Source organism: Apteryx rowi, unplaced genomic scaffold (genome assembly GCF_003343035.1).
Source record: "Apteryx rowi isolate R43461 unplaced genomic scaffold, aptRow1 scaffold_97, whole genome shotgun sequence".
NCBI classification, from domain to species: Eukaryota; Metazoa; Chordata; class Aves; order Apterygiformes; family Apterygidae; genus Apteryx; species Apteryx rowi.
The window spans coordinates 32,686-49,024 of NW_020451282.1; the positions used below are offsets into that span (position 1 = coordinate 32,686).

Here is a 16,339-nt window from a genome sequence, read left to right on the forward strand (position 1 = left end):
GGCTGCTCCTCATAATCATTTCTGTTGTGTATGAACACTCTGTGACAGAGGCCTGAATCCAGTAGCGACTTTAGGCACAGTGATGCTGAGATAAGGGCCTTCAGTCCGGGGGACAGAGGCCTACTCCCTCTGACCCAAAATATCTTCACAGAATCACAGAATCACTGAGGTTGGAAGGGACCTCTGGAGATCATCTAGTCCAACTCTCCTGCTCAAGCAGGGGCACCTAGAGCACATTGCACAGGATTGCATCCAGGCGCGTTTTGAATATCTCCAGAGAAGGAGACTCCACAACCTCTCTGGGCAACCTGTTCCAGTGCTCTGTCATCCCCACAGCAAAGAAGTTTTTCCTCATGTTCAGATGGAAATCTTGAAATCTTGAAATGTTCTTCCAAAATGACTCAACTTCCACAGACAAGTTGGAAGCTGGGTTCCTCCCCACTGACCTGAGCAGCTTCAAAACAGGTATTGAGGTAACGGTGATAGAGATATGTTTGAAGTCCTTTGCCTGAAGGAGAATCTAAAAACTATAGTAAATGAAAACTCTAATCCTTGATTTATTGTATTACAAAGGAACTAAAGGTCCTTCTCCAATCATGTTATTTCTCTCTTAAAAAAAAAAAAAAAGAGGATCTGGCCCACCTTAAAAAGGGATAACTTTACAATATATCTGCAGTGTAGCTGTTTGAGGAATTGGTCCAGTGTTTGAGAAAGACAGAGAGCTGCCCAGCACTGCCAGCTTGACAACATTTCTAGGCATGTTTGAAAGCTGTAAGTTAGGTGCCTAGGAAAATTCACTAATGAGAATGTAGGTCTTCAGGAACGTAGTTTAACCTAAAAGTACACCTGAGTCCTCTGGTACATACCAACATGCTTTATGGACCTTGGCCTAACAAATCTATCAGTCCCATGTAATGCTGTGCATATCTTTCTCCTAAAGCAATTAGGCCTTTGGTGGACATGAGGGGACATATTTCTTCCCCATCCTATTTCATCCTTTCTCTAGTAACTGCATTTCATAATCCTTTTAATAACATCTTAAAACTAATTTTTTCCTTCCCCAACTACTCTCATGGGAAAGCTTTTCCAAAAGCTCACTCCTCTAATGGCTAGAAATTGCCTTTTAATTTCCTGCCTAAAAGTATTCATGGCCAGTTTATATCCATGTGCTGTTGTACCAACACTGTCCTTTGGCTTAAGTAGCTCTCTGAACTCCCTGGTGCACATCCTTTCCGCATGTTATAGAGAGCATTCAGATCCCCTCAGCCTTTTATTTATTAGGCCAAATAGAACAAGCTCTTTTGATTTTAAAGGAACTTGATTTGATGACCCAGGAGAGGCCTCTTTTACTCCTGTAGCCAATGATTCTATATCGCCTTTCTCTAATTCTGGCAACTAAAGAAAAATACTGCTGCTAAAATAAGCATTGGAGCTCTTCTCATCAACGCCTCATTGGAATAAAAACAGTTACGTGCAAGCTTTTTAAACACCAAAGGGTCTGTTTTGCTTGTAATGTACTGGAGATCTATCTATATTGTGATTAGTAATGACTCTTACTGGAGGGACGTGCAGCTAGCTTCTTGCTCAGTGAATTGAGCATTTGTTCTCAGAAAACCACATTTGTTATGTTTTGCTTTTTTTGCACTACAGAAAGTTTAAACTTCTAGTCCCAACATATTTGTTTAAATGTAATCATCTGCATGTCTGTTGCTAATGAGCTGATCATTCTTTAGCCAAAATAAAATCATTACAATGGGAACAAATTTAACCTTGGAACCTTATCTTGGAGAGAGATGTTTAACTGGAAGCAAGTCTGGTTCTATATTCTGAATTGTCATTGATCCACATTACCTCACAAAATATATGAGGGACCAGAGCTGTCAGAAACATCCCACTCCAACACCAGCAAGTTCTGGTAATGAGCAAGCTGGAAAGAATTATATCCATATAGATTTCTTTTCTGGCTTGATACATCATGCTAATAGTAATAAACAATATGTGATTTATCAATAGTGCCTTCCATCATAGGATTTCAATGTGTTTCCCTTAGGCACAATCCCCTCAGTGAGTTAGTTATTAAGGTTAAGGCATTGCTAAAAAGGCCTCAACTCAGCCAGATACTGTATCTACTTTTACAGGTGGGATAATCAGGGAATAACATTTTGTACAGTGTTAGCTTGGAAATAGAAAGGAGTGATCACTTATTAGTAAGAGTTCCTCCAATTATTCCTGCTCATAAAGTTGGATGTCACTCTCTCCCTGAATCCAGCTATGGCTACACCACCACAACTACAACTTCATGGTGCCTTGGCCACAGGTTTGGAGCCAATCAAACGTTTCATACAGAGGGGAAAAGTTGGTGTGGATGGGACTGGCATGAGCTGAGCCAAATCCCAACGAGCAGGTGACATTATCTCTGGCTATAATCAAGGTTGTTAGCAATAAGTCCCCTTCGTTCCTTTGAAGGGTGCCTAAAAAATGTTTGATGCTTTTTTTATCCTCAACAGAAAAGGACAGTATTGTAGCTACTTTAGGCTATTTTAGGCTAGAGGGTCATGTGCTTTGAGTGAAGTTCTCCATGGGTTCCTTTGAGGAGTATAAATGGTCTTTCTGTGACTGCTCACATATCCTCAAAGATGAGAGCCACCTTTGCCTCTTGCTGGCTCTGTGACTCAGCTAAAAATGTCCTTTTTGTTCATCTTTCTGACATACACTGATCAAATAATGAAAGTGAGTCATACACAATTTTCCAGACTCCTATTATTGTGCAGGAGTGCTATACCCATCAGTCAGTTTGATACGTGGCATAATCCTATTCCCAATGGTGTCTCAGTATTCTGCTTATTCAGCTGGAGGAAAACATATTCCAGCAACAGCTGGAACAAGCAGAGAAAACCAAAGGGAAAATATAGCAGACTGGAACTGGGCATTGTGCTGCTGCTTCCCTCTGCTCTGGCCCTCCAAAAAGCGGCAGTCTTGCTGCTTTTAGCAGATGCCTTATTCTGCCCAGTCAGCTAGAAGGAAAGGTGCCATGAAGGAATGGACAGCTGATGGAAGAGATACACGAAAGTTTACCATATCTTGTAGCTGGATTCACTAGAGAACTGGATCATTTTGTGAGCAGGAATAGACATTAATATAAGAGAGGTAAAGACAGGTAGCAGACAATCTGAAACCAGAGCTATCTCCTACACTATTTTTACAATATGTATAAGGAGAAACAATTCATTGGGCAATATGGCTATTACCCACTAACAACATGTTGACTAGAGATGATAGATTTATTTTTCAGATGAGGAATCCAAATCCACACTCAGTTCCACAGATGTCCTTCCCATAGCAACCTAAGTGGCATATCTCGGCATATGATAAGCAGATACAACTCTACCAAAGTTAAAGGATAAAGCTTTGCCATTTACTTTGGCCTGGGATGTTCCTCACAAGCTTAGAGCTACTAAGTCTCACTTATTGATTAGCTGGCAAAATTGATTCCTTCCCCACAATACTAAATCTCTAAGCCCTGCAATATTTGCAGCATGCCACCCTGTTGCCGACTATGTCTAGTCTGTGGCCTCAAAGAGCAGCAGAGAGGCCTTGGTACCATCCTTCTGCTTAGGCACAGCTCCGACCTGCACCCCGTGCTCAGAGGAGACCTGCAACAAAGCACATCTCCACCACAGCCCTGTACGAGCTACTGTGACCCGTACATCAGCCACATCTCTGCCATGTAAACATGCAGGAATGAAGCAGCTTGAGCTTTCAGGATGTCGGGAGTTAATACACATAAAAGCAAGAGGGAAAAGTTCTGCAATAAAGCAGGTCTTAAATGTGTATGTGTGCTGATGTGGTGTTTGGACACTTCCAGTTTCCTAATGCCAATGCTCGCATACATCTTGGAGGGTGCGGCTCTGCAAGAGCCAAAGATAATTCTCCAGTGCCTGTACTTATTTATAAGCGTGGATGCACGTAGCTGGGCCAGAGCCTGCCTGCCTGTACAGCAGACAGCAGGGACCTCTGCGAGGCCAGCTTCACAGAGTTGCAGCTGCACGCTCGCCTCCCGCAGCCCCGGGGCCAGCTAAACAACCAGCAAACCCCTGTGCCCACTGGTTCTGTCGAAGCTCCAGCAATGCCTGCTGCAAGAATTTCATCATTCCCTTCTCTTTTTCATGAGAGAAACAGCAGGCAATGATATACAGAGAGTTTCTCAGATCTTCAGATTAGCTTGACAGGCTTCAGTCCCTGCTTCTAGTACGCTTGACAGAACCTAAACCTCTTCCATTTTTTGAGCAGAGACTTCCCTGGGCTCAGAGGAACACAGTGTTGCTTCCTCATAGTCACATCCACGGACAGGTTAATACAGAGAGAACTTTTTTCCTCCTGATCCAGAACAGTCTTTTCAATTTTTATATTCAATTTTTATACTTTATATATCTATTTCACCAGAGGTACAAAAGTCCTTTCAGTAGTACAGCTTCTATTTAAGATTATGGATAAAAAACACTTCTTGAAGAGGAGAAAAGCCATTTCAAGCTTTCTGAGCCCTCTCCATAGTATACGCTTCTGGTTTTAATTTGCAAAGGCAAGCTTGAAAATCTACAATGCAAGACATACATATTTTACTGCCAAGTTTACATTTTTTCCCCTTGATGATTCAGCACTGAAAGAACCAGGCTGCTGTGATTAACCCTAAATCAGACAATGGAGCCCAACAGCTACTTCCAGTGCCACGGCTTGGCTCGTAGTCTTTTTGAGAGCAAAGCCAAAAGGAAACTTGAGTGCCTGTGGATATGGCACCAGCCCAAGGGCCAATCTTAAATTCAAAATATCTGAAGCATTCAGAGAGGCTTACACAGTTGCACTGTTATGACTGATAGATCGAACAAGATTAGATAATCTATGCTGTACAAACACACCCCCTACCAGATTCCTGGGTTTCTTACGATACTATGTTAATCTGGAAGACATATGTATTCATTTTAGATTGTTTATAGGCAAAACTTCTGCTTTTCCAAACAAAGCATTTCAATTTCTGATTCTATTAGTATTACTCTCTCTCTGCTGTTCTACGTGGTTCATTGAGTCAGTCTTTGCAATGAAAATCTACCTTGTAACACTGAAGAGACAAAACTTGCTGTAAGTGACAACATGCAACATCCCTGGGTTGCACCCCTTTGCAAAACGTTGCAACAGCGCCTGGAGACAGCAAAGCAGAACCTGCCTCCAGAACCTGCGCCTGGCCACAGCACAAGCACAAGCACAACAGGGGCACAGGGAATACTTTGGTGGATCCAAACCTCCAGCTGGAGGTGCAGCAGGAGCAGACAAGAGACAGGGCTAAAGGCAGAGGAACGATGCGGTGGGGTAGCCCAGCGAGGAAGGAAATGGTCACGCAGATTCCCCAGGAGAGGAGGCAGCTAAGTAATGCAAATGCACGTGCAGAGGCGGAAGTGGAGAAGATCCCCAGCCACACAGAGGAGGAAGGGAGACTGCAAAAAGCAGCCCATGTGATTAACTCCTTTTTCTGGACACATCAAAAACTTTGTGAGTACAGGACTGTTCCCCTGTTAGTAATCTTCCACTTCAGCAATTGCTGCAACTGCCCCAAGGAAGTGATGTGATTGCAAACAGGGACAGAAACAGTATGCAGGGTCCTGACATGCAGGCGGTGAGACAAGCCCCTTTTTAGCCCTGCTCCTTCACATGAAAAAGTCTGAAAGCACCTGAAAGAGATTAATGTCTAATATGTCTTTGCTTTGAAGAACAAGATCACAGTGGGAAGAGAGAAGCCAATGCTCGTTATTAATCATCCTTCTTTCTAAGGCACCCGCTTCCTGGCATTCTATTAAACACCCATTTTTATTGAGTCCCTGATTTCCCCGAAGCCATTCCCACAGCAGCAACAGCAGCAGCCTGGCTCTTCCAGAAACATTTCTCTTGCTGGACAGGTCTTGGGGCCCGCAAGAAGGTGGTGAAGCTTTTCTCATGGGTGATGGAAGTTCATGCAACTTGCAGACTTTTGGGCCAAAATCTGTGACAATTTGCAAACACTCAGCAACAGATCAAAGCCATCCTCAGAGAAATTCTGTGTTTTTTCTACCTGTCTGGATGAAACTCGAGCAGCTCTAGAGCCTGAGAAGAGCAAAGGAACAATGCTGCTGCCTGCCTGTCTCTCCCCACCGACTGTCTCGGTGCCTCCAGCAACAGGATTGCCCGGTGCCACCCCAAATGTATCTTTGGCTTGTAAGTCCCACTCCAGGGAGTCCTCGTAATTGAAAGATCTGAACAGAAAAAACAAAAAACAAAACAAAACAAAACACTAAATTCTTTTTTTGGCCTCAGCTGAGATGTTTTCCAAATTGTGAAGGGAGAACTACCAGGTAGGAAAACAAAACACAAAAAAAATGAAAACGACAGAATCACCCTGCAATTGCCAAATTAGCTGAAGGCTGTTCCTGGGCTGCACATGTGGCTGGGATGCTTTTCAGTATGTTTTTACCATGAACCAAGATGATGTGGAGGCATGCAGGGACCATCTTTCAGTGTCTGGTCTGTGAGGGAAGGAGAAAACAGCTCAGCTCTGGGAGAAGCTAGGATTAAAACAACAGCTGGGGACGAGGAGGTTGAGGAGGTCAGGAAACCTCTACAGCTATCATATCTAAAGAGCTGAATTTTTGCTAGGGTGACTGGAGAAGAAGGATGAAACTACTATCCTGGCCTGGGATCTGGAGTGGTGATCCCAGCATAGCTTTACTTTGTGACCATATATTCTCCGTGGCTCAATGCCGGCTCTCTAAGGATGCTGTACTGAGAGGTTTACCTTTGGTCAAAGGCTTACCTTTGACTATTTTGTCTGTTAAAACTCACAAGACAGAGGCTCATGTCTGATACATTGAGGTTTTTATCTTAGATGCTACAGTCCTCCCACACCCTTTACCAAAAGTTCATTCCATCCTCTGTAAGCACAGTCCACGTAGCCCTCTATCATAACCTTATCTTTTCATTTGTTTAGATGCATGCAAGATGTTGTAATTAATATCACACCCGGTCCTTTCTTCAGGCACTTGAGTTTTAGCCAAACATGGTATTTTTATGTTACAAAAGACTGATAGTCAGGCCAACAGCCTTGACTAAGATCTTAACAGCACTGGAAACTTTAAATCCATGCCTTAATCTCATATTGTCTCTTAGAGCCAGGTTTCTTGCTATATCCCTCTAAAACTGAAATAGTGACAACTAAATCAAGTTACAACAGTATAAAAAAGGGGGGTTAAATCTATGTTTTAACTCTTGCAATGTAAACTCCATTGACCTAGAACAGCAGTGTCCAGCTGGGAGAGCGACTCTGTCCCAACAAGAATGAGCGGTCATAACAGGCGCAGGTCAGAGCCTGGAGATAGACCAGGACGCAGCCCACCAGCCTCAAACTCCACGTTCATGTCAGGCGTCAGGAATGAAGTTAGGTAAAGCTGTCTTGTAGAGGACTTCCCAGTACACCCTCCTCATGCTGTGGTAGCCACGACATTTATCCAAGCTTGAGGAGGAAATTGTTCTCATGTGACTCTAGATAGCCTGAAGGGGAATATTTATACACCCATGTGTCAAAAAGTGTCTGAACAAGTGTCCTGAAGAAAACTTTGCCTTCATATTAAAATCATGCATAAACTGTGGTAAAAAGGAGATACCTGAGTACTATATTTTCAGTACAAATTTACTTTTCCCATATAAGTGGTGTTTTCTTATTCCATTTCCCTCGTTAAATGTAACTTAGGATCAGTGTCACTGAAACAATAATTACGCAGAAATATTAGGGCAAGCTCTCCTTTCAGTCAGTGATGGGAAACCAGAACAACTCACATGACTCAGGGATGAAAGCCAAGTTTACAAGAGTTTGGCCTCACATCCTTGGAATTTCTTGTCTTGTGAGTGTGCACATTGCAGACACTAGGGGGTTTTTGTTTCTTTTTTTTTTTTGACAAGGCTGGAACACACATCTCAGGCACAACAGGAGACATTCCCACAGCTTGGGCTTTCCTACACGACACTGTGACCTTGCTCCCTTTCTGCACCCCCGGTGCCAGCCCAGCAGCGTGAGAGATCCACCCCAGCACAACAGGCCCCGAGGCAGAGGAGCAGCCCCAGCTCTGTGTTCCCCAAGGGATGCCACTGCAATGCATGAGAGCAGTTGGAGAGGCTCAGCCTGACTATGTGTGTGCACGACATTGTTTTTTACACCAAGAAACAAGCATTAAAAATGTGCATATGACATGCTTGGATCCTATGAAGATAGGGCCAGCCTGAAGGTCATGGAAGACAATGGCTTTTCCTTTTGTTGCTCAGCAATAAGCCATCGCAAGTGTGGAGATGGGAATCACTGGAGAAGGAGAGGGGAAATGCACACCATCTATATGTAAGGCCAGTTCTTCAGTCATTCTGGTTTTCCAGCATACAATCAATCTTACACAATACTGTAGCTTGGAATAACCAGTGTCACAAAAGCCATTCTGGGTCCCAGAGGAAATAAGGTATCTGTCCCCTGCCCTGACACTAGAGATTTTTCCCTCCCCAACTCTCTTCCTTATATCCCTGTCCTGCAACCCCACTCCCTCCTGTCCCCCCTTTCTTTAGGCTTAGAGACCCTACAGTGACCCCAGGAGTGGCAATCTCTGGCTAAGGAGCAGAGGAAGAACAGATGTGAGAGGTTGGGTGGAAGGAGGAGGAGGATGCACACAGCAAAGAAGGGTGCCCACAAGGGTGGCCCCTAGGCACAGTGCTCTCCCCGTCACAGCAGCCCTCCCAATAAAACAACCTATGGCCCTTAGAAGTGACCTCTGATGGGATATCCCATTTACCCAAAACACCTTGCAAATGCTCCAGCAGAGAGCAGGGGATGACTTTTATTGAAAGCATCCCTTGCACACACATCAGGCATTCCTTTTGCCTCTAAAACCCTCCAGCTTCAACATCTCTGCAAAAGCCGTCTGTGCAAGCCGACGAGCCCACACGGTGGCACCACAGACGGCAGCGAGGCGCCGGCCCCGAGCCCGTGGCACAGGCACAGACTGTCCCTGCACTGAAACGTGCAATATCCCCCACTGCCTCTCAGCTCCACAGAAACAAGGCCATGTGCCGTAGGAAAACTGCCAAACTGTCAGCTCCTTGCTCACCCACTAAATATCCAGGGTGGATTCGCATATGCATTTTAACACTGGCGTCCCTCTCTCCCCGGGAAGTCCGCTATAAAGCTCTCTCTCCCATCAGTGGGAGCAGCCAGGGAAATGTTGCAAGCCGCTGAATATGAGTAATTGGGAAATATTTTGTTATCTCCATCATTTTGCAAGCTTAGCCTGGCTGCTGGTATCATCTCAATAGTAGAGCTGGCCCCAACTGCAAAGAAAGTCATCTGCTTTTAGTATTTTTAGACTTCAGCCTGCCTCTACTTTTTTTTGTTTTTGCTGTTGCTGTTGGTAAAGTGCTGCATTTAACTCATTACCACCGAAATGCATCAGTCAGCAGCAGAGACATGCACATAAAACAGGCTCAGGTAAAAGAGGCTTTGCTGCTGGAGGTGGAACCTGTGCCATTAGATCCCCCCCACTGAAGGCTGGCCACCTTTCAGAGGCAATATGCCAAGTTTTACTTCTCTTTCCCAAACTAGAGGCTGAAGAGGCCAGTAAAAGTCAGCAGGGGCTGGAACATGCTACCTCACCACAGGGCAAGGTAGTATTTTATCTCTGGGTTGGGCAGTGGCTTACTGGCTCCCATGGGATACATGACACGCAGAGCTGAGGAGAAGGAAGTTGTGCTCTCTCACAGTGCAATTGTTCCCAGCTGCCATCCAAAAAGCTTCCCACATACTCTCTGATGCCTGTGCCATGCATTGGTGACTACTCACTGGGGCTGGATTACAGGGATTATCTCTTTATGTATCTTGACAGGAAAGCACAAAGCATTTTGCAAGGGTATAGGTATCATTAGCCCTATTTTGGTTTGGGTTCTTATTAAAATAAAGAGGAAACTGAGGCACAGAAAAGCAAGCATCCCTCAGAAGGCCAGAAGCCTTCAGAAACCAGCTCCAGACTTGCTGGGTGTCAGGCATTGACACCTCCCCTTACCTCACGCCTAAGAGAAGCTCATGGCTTCTCTCCTGCTCCAGGACCCCTCGGCTCTGGTGAGCCACCAAAATCTATTCCACAGCTGCATTTGGTGGGAGGGACCCCAAAGCAGGGGACAAACTCCTGTTGCTACAGCTGCAGTCATAACCTACTGCCGTCTGTTGTTGAGAGGAGACCCCCTACAAAGTTACCCCATGAACATGATTGGCATGGCAGTCCCCTCTCTTTTCCTGCGACCTGAAATTATCTCCCTCTTACTAAAGAAAGATCCTTGAGAGGTCTGGCAGGTGTCTGATTTTCCAGGCCAATACTTTATTCCCTGGCCTACAGCCCTCCGGAGGATGGATGCCCCTTCCTCACCATGCACTCCACATAAAAACAGAAGCACATTGGCAGATCATTCTCCCTACCATCAGCCATCTCTCTAGGGCCATATTCGGGGGTCCAACCCTTCCACACACAAGGTGTATTTGCATTGCCTGCCTTTCCTCAAGCCCTTCCATAAGGCTACCACAGTTGCAGGCATCTACAGGACGTTCTGCAACATCAGAGTTACCCTCAGTTGTCTATACATTCGTGGCTGCCAGGACTAATTCCTCAAAGCAAAACTGTGATCAGCTTGAACTGGAGTAGAAACAGACCTCACAGAGAAAGGGCATGTTGCAAACCACGAAGCCTCTTCCTGTAACTGGTTGTAAATAGCCTACAACATTTCTCTTTGTGCAGCATTATCCAAAAATAAAACTTCTCCATCCTGCAGTAGACCTCACTTTGATGTTCGTGGGAACAGCACTCTCAAATTATATGCAGTACATGGCACATGGATTGCATTGTGTAGAAGTTTCATGCCAGTGACAGTCTATGGCTTATATTTAAAAACTCAAGTACTGCTGAACTTCCCTGAGTAACATTAAGGTCAATTTCAGGTTAACTTTTCCCTTCCTATATTCCTATAAATCTTATTTCCAAATCATTTTGAATTTGAACCCTCTGAAAATAGTTTTCCTCACTTTTACTGTTTTCCTGGAATTGACCTCTTAATTAAACTGGAATTACTCTGGATTTCTCTCTCCACTGTCCCCATGTAAATGAAATCTGAATTAAGCCCCCTTTATAAAAAACATCACATTTTTAAAAGATTTTTTTTAACAGTCAGCTGGTTACTGAACCAAAAACTTTTAATCCATGTATCAAAGTGTTCCTATCCAGCCTTTTATTCTAATAGGTAAATCTATCTTTCCAGCTAATCAGTTCATACAAATTCCATATTGCTTATAGCAAGCTAAAACACACCCTATAGCTGTCAGCTCCTGATAAATCTTCTTGTACTTTGGACTTGAAATAAGTGACCTAAAGCTGAATGTAAGGAGAAGATTTTCTTAAACAGAAAAACACGCACAAGGTCAAAAGTTCACCTTCTAGCAATCCAGCTACCACATTCCTAGAAGGACATGCCAGACACTGGGACAATCTACTGCATTCCCAAGCTAGCAAGGGGGGATCCTACAGATGGGGAACTCAAACTGACAGACACATCCAGACATGGCCTTAAAGGACAATGATGTGGAAGCATTGCATCCCCTTGCATCATAGATTTGTTTTTTCTGTTACAGAGTCACCCCAATGCCTTCCTTCCTTCTGTGCTTCCCAAACACAACCCAAATATCATCCCTGGCAGCCTGCAGTTTTCCAAAGAGCTCATCCCTCGTAACCAGGGGAGGGCTAGAGCTCCTGCCTCCCTGTCCTCGAAGCTGGAGCCCTTCTCTCTGGTCACCTCCAGGGGAAGGGAGGAGAAGGGAAGCAGGGCTTTTGGGGTCATCAGCCTTACCTAGGGTCTCCTGGCCGGGTTCACAGCGGGGGGCCAGCTCGGTGGCCCTAAGCAGCCCGCTGAGGAGGAGCAGGATCCTCAGGACCATGCTGGAGCCCCTTGCACAGGCAACCCAGTGATGTGGCACTTGCTGCCTGGTGGAGCAGCTCCTTCACTTGGAGCCGCAGCACGGCTCTAGCTCTCCAAACCGCGGAGGAAACCGGTGCACTGCAAGGGCATGCCCACGTCTCACAGCATATGCAGTCCAGGCATCAGATTTCAACTAACATTCGAGCTTGGAAAGCAAAAGGATTTGAGACAGAGCAGAGGGAGGAGGAAGGAGCTCTCCCTCCCCTCTGCCTGCCTCCCCATTGCAGCCTGGTTTCTAATTGCGTTAAAAGTTGGAGGGAAGGGGGGTCCCCACAGGGATCTGCCTGCTCTTCGACCAAGGGTCTTTGTGCTACAGCTTTTCCAAGGGAAACAGGAGCTTCCTTAAAGTGTGTCTCATGTTAGAGCCTCCTGAAGCGGACAGTGACTGTCTGGAGAAAACAGGGGGGAAACAGAGAGGGAGAGCAAGAGAAAAACAGACAGTCAAAAGCAACTTTCTGCCTGAAGAATGGTATTTCATAACTAGCTTAACTGCGAGTTTAAAACACACACAGTAGTGCAGGAACTTGGAGCTGCACCCCTCCAGCACAGCGAAAACGGGAGCCCCCAACACAGCCACAGGTTCCCCCTCTGCCTACTCCTCCCAGGCATGCCATTTTACTTAAAAATAAGATTCAGTTTTCACAAGAAAATTTGGAGAGCTAATAATCTTTTCTGTCTATTCTTTAAAAATATTTTCACAAAAACCTGGAGAAGATCCCAAAACAGCAATAAGTATATTAGCTGGATGGTAGATCTATATTAAATTTACCTTAAATTGATTTTTTTCTGGTTTCTTTAAAACAGAGATGTATGTTTTTATCCCTCTGCAAAAGGTATGGTGGGAGATGCTTTCCTTAGGTAGGATGTGAACTCTTCCTTTTTTACCTACATATAGAAAAAAATCTTTTTTCCATGCATATCACAGTAAAATGAATTTTTCTTTCTTTCTTTTTCTTTTTTTTTCTTTTTTTTTTTTAAGGGACCAAAACAGATCAAAGCATGCTGCCTTTCCAGGTAGTACATGTTCCTTTGAGGACAGATACCTGCTTAGACATCTCCCAGGTGCTGTGCTGGCAGGACCCTGGGAGCAGAGAGTCTGTCCTTGTAGTCATAGCACATTGACTCATGCTGATCACTGTCAGATAGATTGGTAGGGAAGCTCTGTGCTTTATGGTAATGTAATCAAATAAACCCCCCTGCAGGGAAACACAAAAGAGGCTGACAGGGCAGCAGAATGCCATATGTGTCTCGAAAAGTAATCGATTCCTCACCGTGTTTGGAAGGGCTTACACCACTAGATGGATTGGGAACCTCAGCAGAAAAGGAAGTCCTCTGCTGCCAGGATCTGTGCAGGAGGGTGACTTCTCCTGCGTCTAGTAATTTCTACTAGATCTGGAGACTTCAGAGTCTTTCCTGGGTATAACAGTGGGGGCAAACAGCACCCAAGTTCATCGGGAGTCAAAAATAAAATTCTAAGAAGAGTATAATCTGACTGCCTTTTTTTCCTGATCACACAGGAGCAAGTCTGGACTTTCAATAAAAAGACGGTACAAACACATCTCTGAAAGGGCAGGATGTACTTCACCTTCTGCCCAGCTCCCCGGCAGCCTGAGGACAGCTGCTCTGAATGCCAGTCTGTCCTCGAGTACATCTGAGGGTGCATTCTGGCTGCACTTAACCCCAAACCTCGCTGTGTGCCTGGACGATGCATTTTGCATTAAAGGGAAAGAGCGAGGGTTTCAGGCTGCCCTCAGCAGTAAACACCTAGATATTACCTAAGCGATAAGGATAAATTCCTTACAGTGAAAAAGGCTGCAGAGATTCTACCTACAAACAGAAGCTGACCCACATTCCCAAGAAATGTTGATTTCTTCCTTGAAATTATTTGCAGCCCTTATGAGTATGGAATGACATATCTCATCCACCACACATCCCATTGAGATGAGCTCCACCGCAGAACCAATTCTTCAGTGGCTGTAATCCAATAAGCTTTCCCCTTTTCTGTCTTTTTCTTGTTGTTAGGTTTTTGTTTGTGCCTGTGACTTCTCACTCACTGTCTCCCATCCTTCAGCCTAGACACTATATCCTGTGTTTCCTCCCCTCCACCATAATTCAGGCCACCAGTCCTAGTTTAGATGCCATGTACTTTAGGATCATGTTTTTAGAACAGCAGCAAACTTAAGTCCACTTTGCCAGGCTCCCCCAAAACATTCTGCAAACCACGGCCACCTGCTTTCAGCAGCTCCATTGGCCCTACTGGGCAGTAATACTGCGCCCATACTTAATTTCAAATACTAATGAGACCAAGTATAGGCGATTCATCACACTGGGAATACCGATTTGGATTCATTTGGGAAAAGCTGTTTGTTATTTCTCTGAATGAAATGAGTTGCGTAGACATTATATTAGGTCATTTCTCTTTCTCAAGGTTATTGTATCCATTTAATATTAATCGTAGTTTGTCTATGCATTGATTTTTTCCCCAGTTCAACAGGCTTTTGTGCTTTGACATCATATTCATCAAAATGATGTGGAGTCAATGTTTTGTCTACTCTGTGCAAGGCAGCTCCACATGAAGACTAACTGGGGTGAGCTCTGGAACAAGCTGCACATGAGTCATGTCATCATGGCCACATGCCCAGACGAGGTCCAGGACTCTGCCCCGGTGCAGAGTGTCCAGGACCAGAGCTGCACCTTTACACCCTGCTGCGATGTGGTGCACATGTGCCTTTGAGTCCCCTCACATTTCTGTATGGCACTGTCTGTAGCTACATAGAGTCTATAAGGGGCCACGGTCTCAGATGACAGAAGCAGAACTCTGCCTGTTTATTCATCCTTCCAAGTCTACATCCTACGCCACACCATAATCATGCTCACTGAGATGCCCAGGAGCCCTTTTTAGGCTCTTGTCTCTCTCTCGCAATTTTTCTCTCTTCCTTAAAGAAAGAGCAGCAGATGTAGCAGCATCCGCTGGGTTTAATCATTTGCACTTGAATCACTACAATAACATTAGTAAAATAATTTTACAAGCTCGTGTTATGGATTAGCCTTCTCCTGATCAGCAACCTTTCTGCTAGTCTACAGTCCACATTACAGCAGCTGTCCAGAAATCCTCAGACAGAACTAAATACCAAAACTCTTTTTATGTCTGTTTGGCAGGTACTCAAAGTAGGATTAAATACTGTACATTGAACATGTGTTCTCAGGATCCTTACTACTGTCAGAGGGATTTAGCACAGAGATCTCGGATCTGACAGATCCAGATTGGATTTCATTACCTTTTTTTCTCTCTTTTTTTTTTTCTTTTTTTTTTCCTCTTTTCAAATCTCCTTCACTGCAGACTACACTCACAGGAGACAGAACAATAAACAAAAGTGGTGGTGCCTGAATAACAGTTTTCTGAAGGACATAAACTGCAAGTCAAAATGCTCCTTCATAGCTTGTGTTCTCTCCCACTAGGTGTTAGTTCCTGCACAGGGAAGCTGGCAGAGCGGAATATCTGAGCTCATCACATCTGTTTCAGTGTAAAGTCAGCAGGTATAGTTTTAAGAGATTTTACAGTAATTTAATTAATCCAGGAGATTTTGCACTACAGAAGGTATAAGCACGTTTAAAAAACAAAACAAACTATTCTATCTGTCTTTGCAAGACCTCAACCCCCTATGCCTTGACTGTGCTCCATGCACAAGCAGAGATGTGAGGAAGGCTCACCAGGGCTCCTGTTTCAGCTTCCAAGTGTTAAGTTCTGTTCACATAAATTAGAAGGCTACAAAATACTCCTTCTCTAAAAAAATACTTCTAGTACAAATTAACATACATGCAGATAAAAGACTATTTATTTTACTGTAAAAATACATGTGGTATTCAGAGCTCTCCATTTGTTAAGAGGAGTAGATATTTGGGGAAATTTCTTTCTGTCTGTCTTTTGGGACCATCTACATTATGCTTGGGGAGCTTTTAACTTTCTTGCAGAGGTTTTCAGCAGTGCTTTTTATCTCAACATTCAGTTTGTTCCCCTTATGACCCACAAGACTGAACCAGCTTTAGAAACTACTGCACATAAACATCCAGAGCCAGAAATTAGACGGAGAAACAAAAAAGAGGGTAGTAGAAAAAGAAATTTCTTATGTTTCACTACACCGTACCCTAAGAGTTTGTCTTAAGACAAATCACGGACTAAAACTTTCTGTATGTCTCAAATACTCCATGGACTGCCTGTAGCTTCTATCAGTTAGTTTTGATCATTATGAACCTAAGTCCATATTAGTAC

The 16,339-nt window shown here is 44.3% G+C and overlaps 1 protein-coding gene across 1 annotated transcript in view; it reads right to left on the minus strand.

Moving 5' to 3' along the window:
- CPZ (carboxypeptidase Z) overlaps positions 1-12,202 on the minus strand; it is a 40,073-nt gene extending 27,871 nt beyond the window's left edge. The window contains exon 1 of the mRNA XM_026054820.1: positions 11,941-12,202. Within this exon, the coding sequence (XP_025910605.1) occupies positions 11,941-12,028 (88 nt within the window). The 5' untranslated portion in view covers positions 12,029-12,202. The remainder of the gene's footprint in view (positions 1-11,940) is intronic.
- Between the last annotated feature and the right edge of the window lie 4,137 nt (positions 12,203-16,339).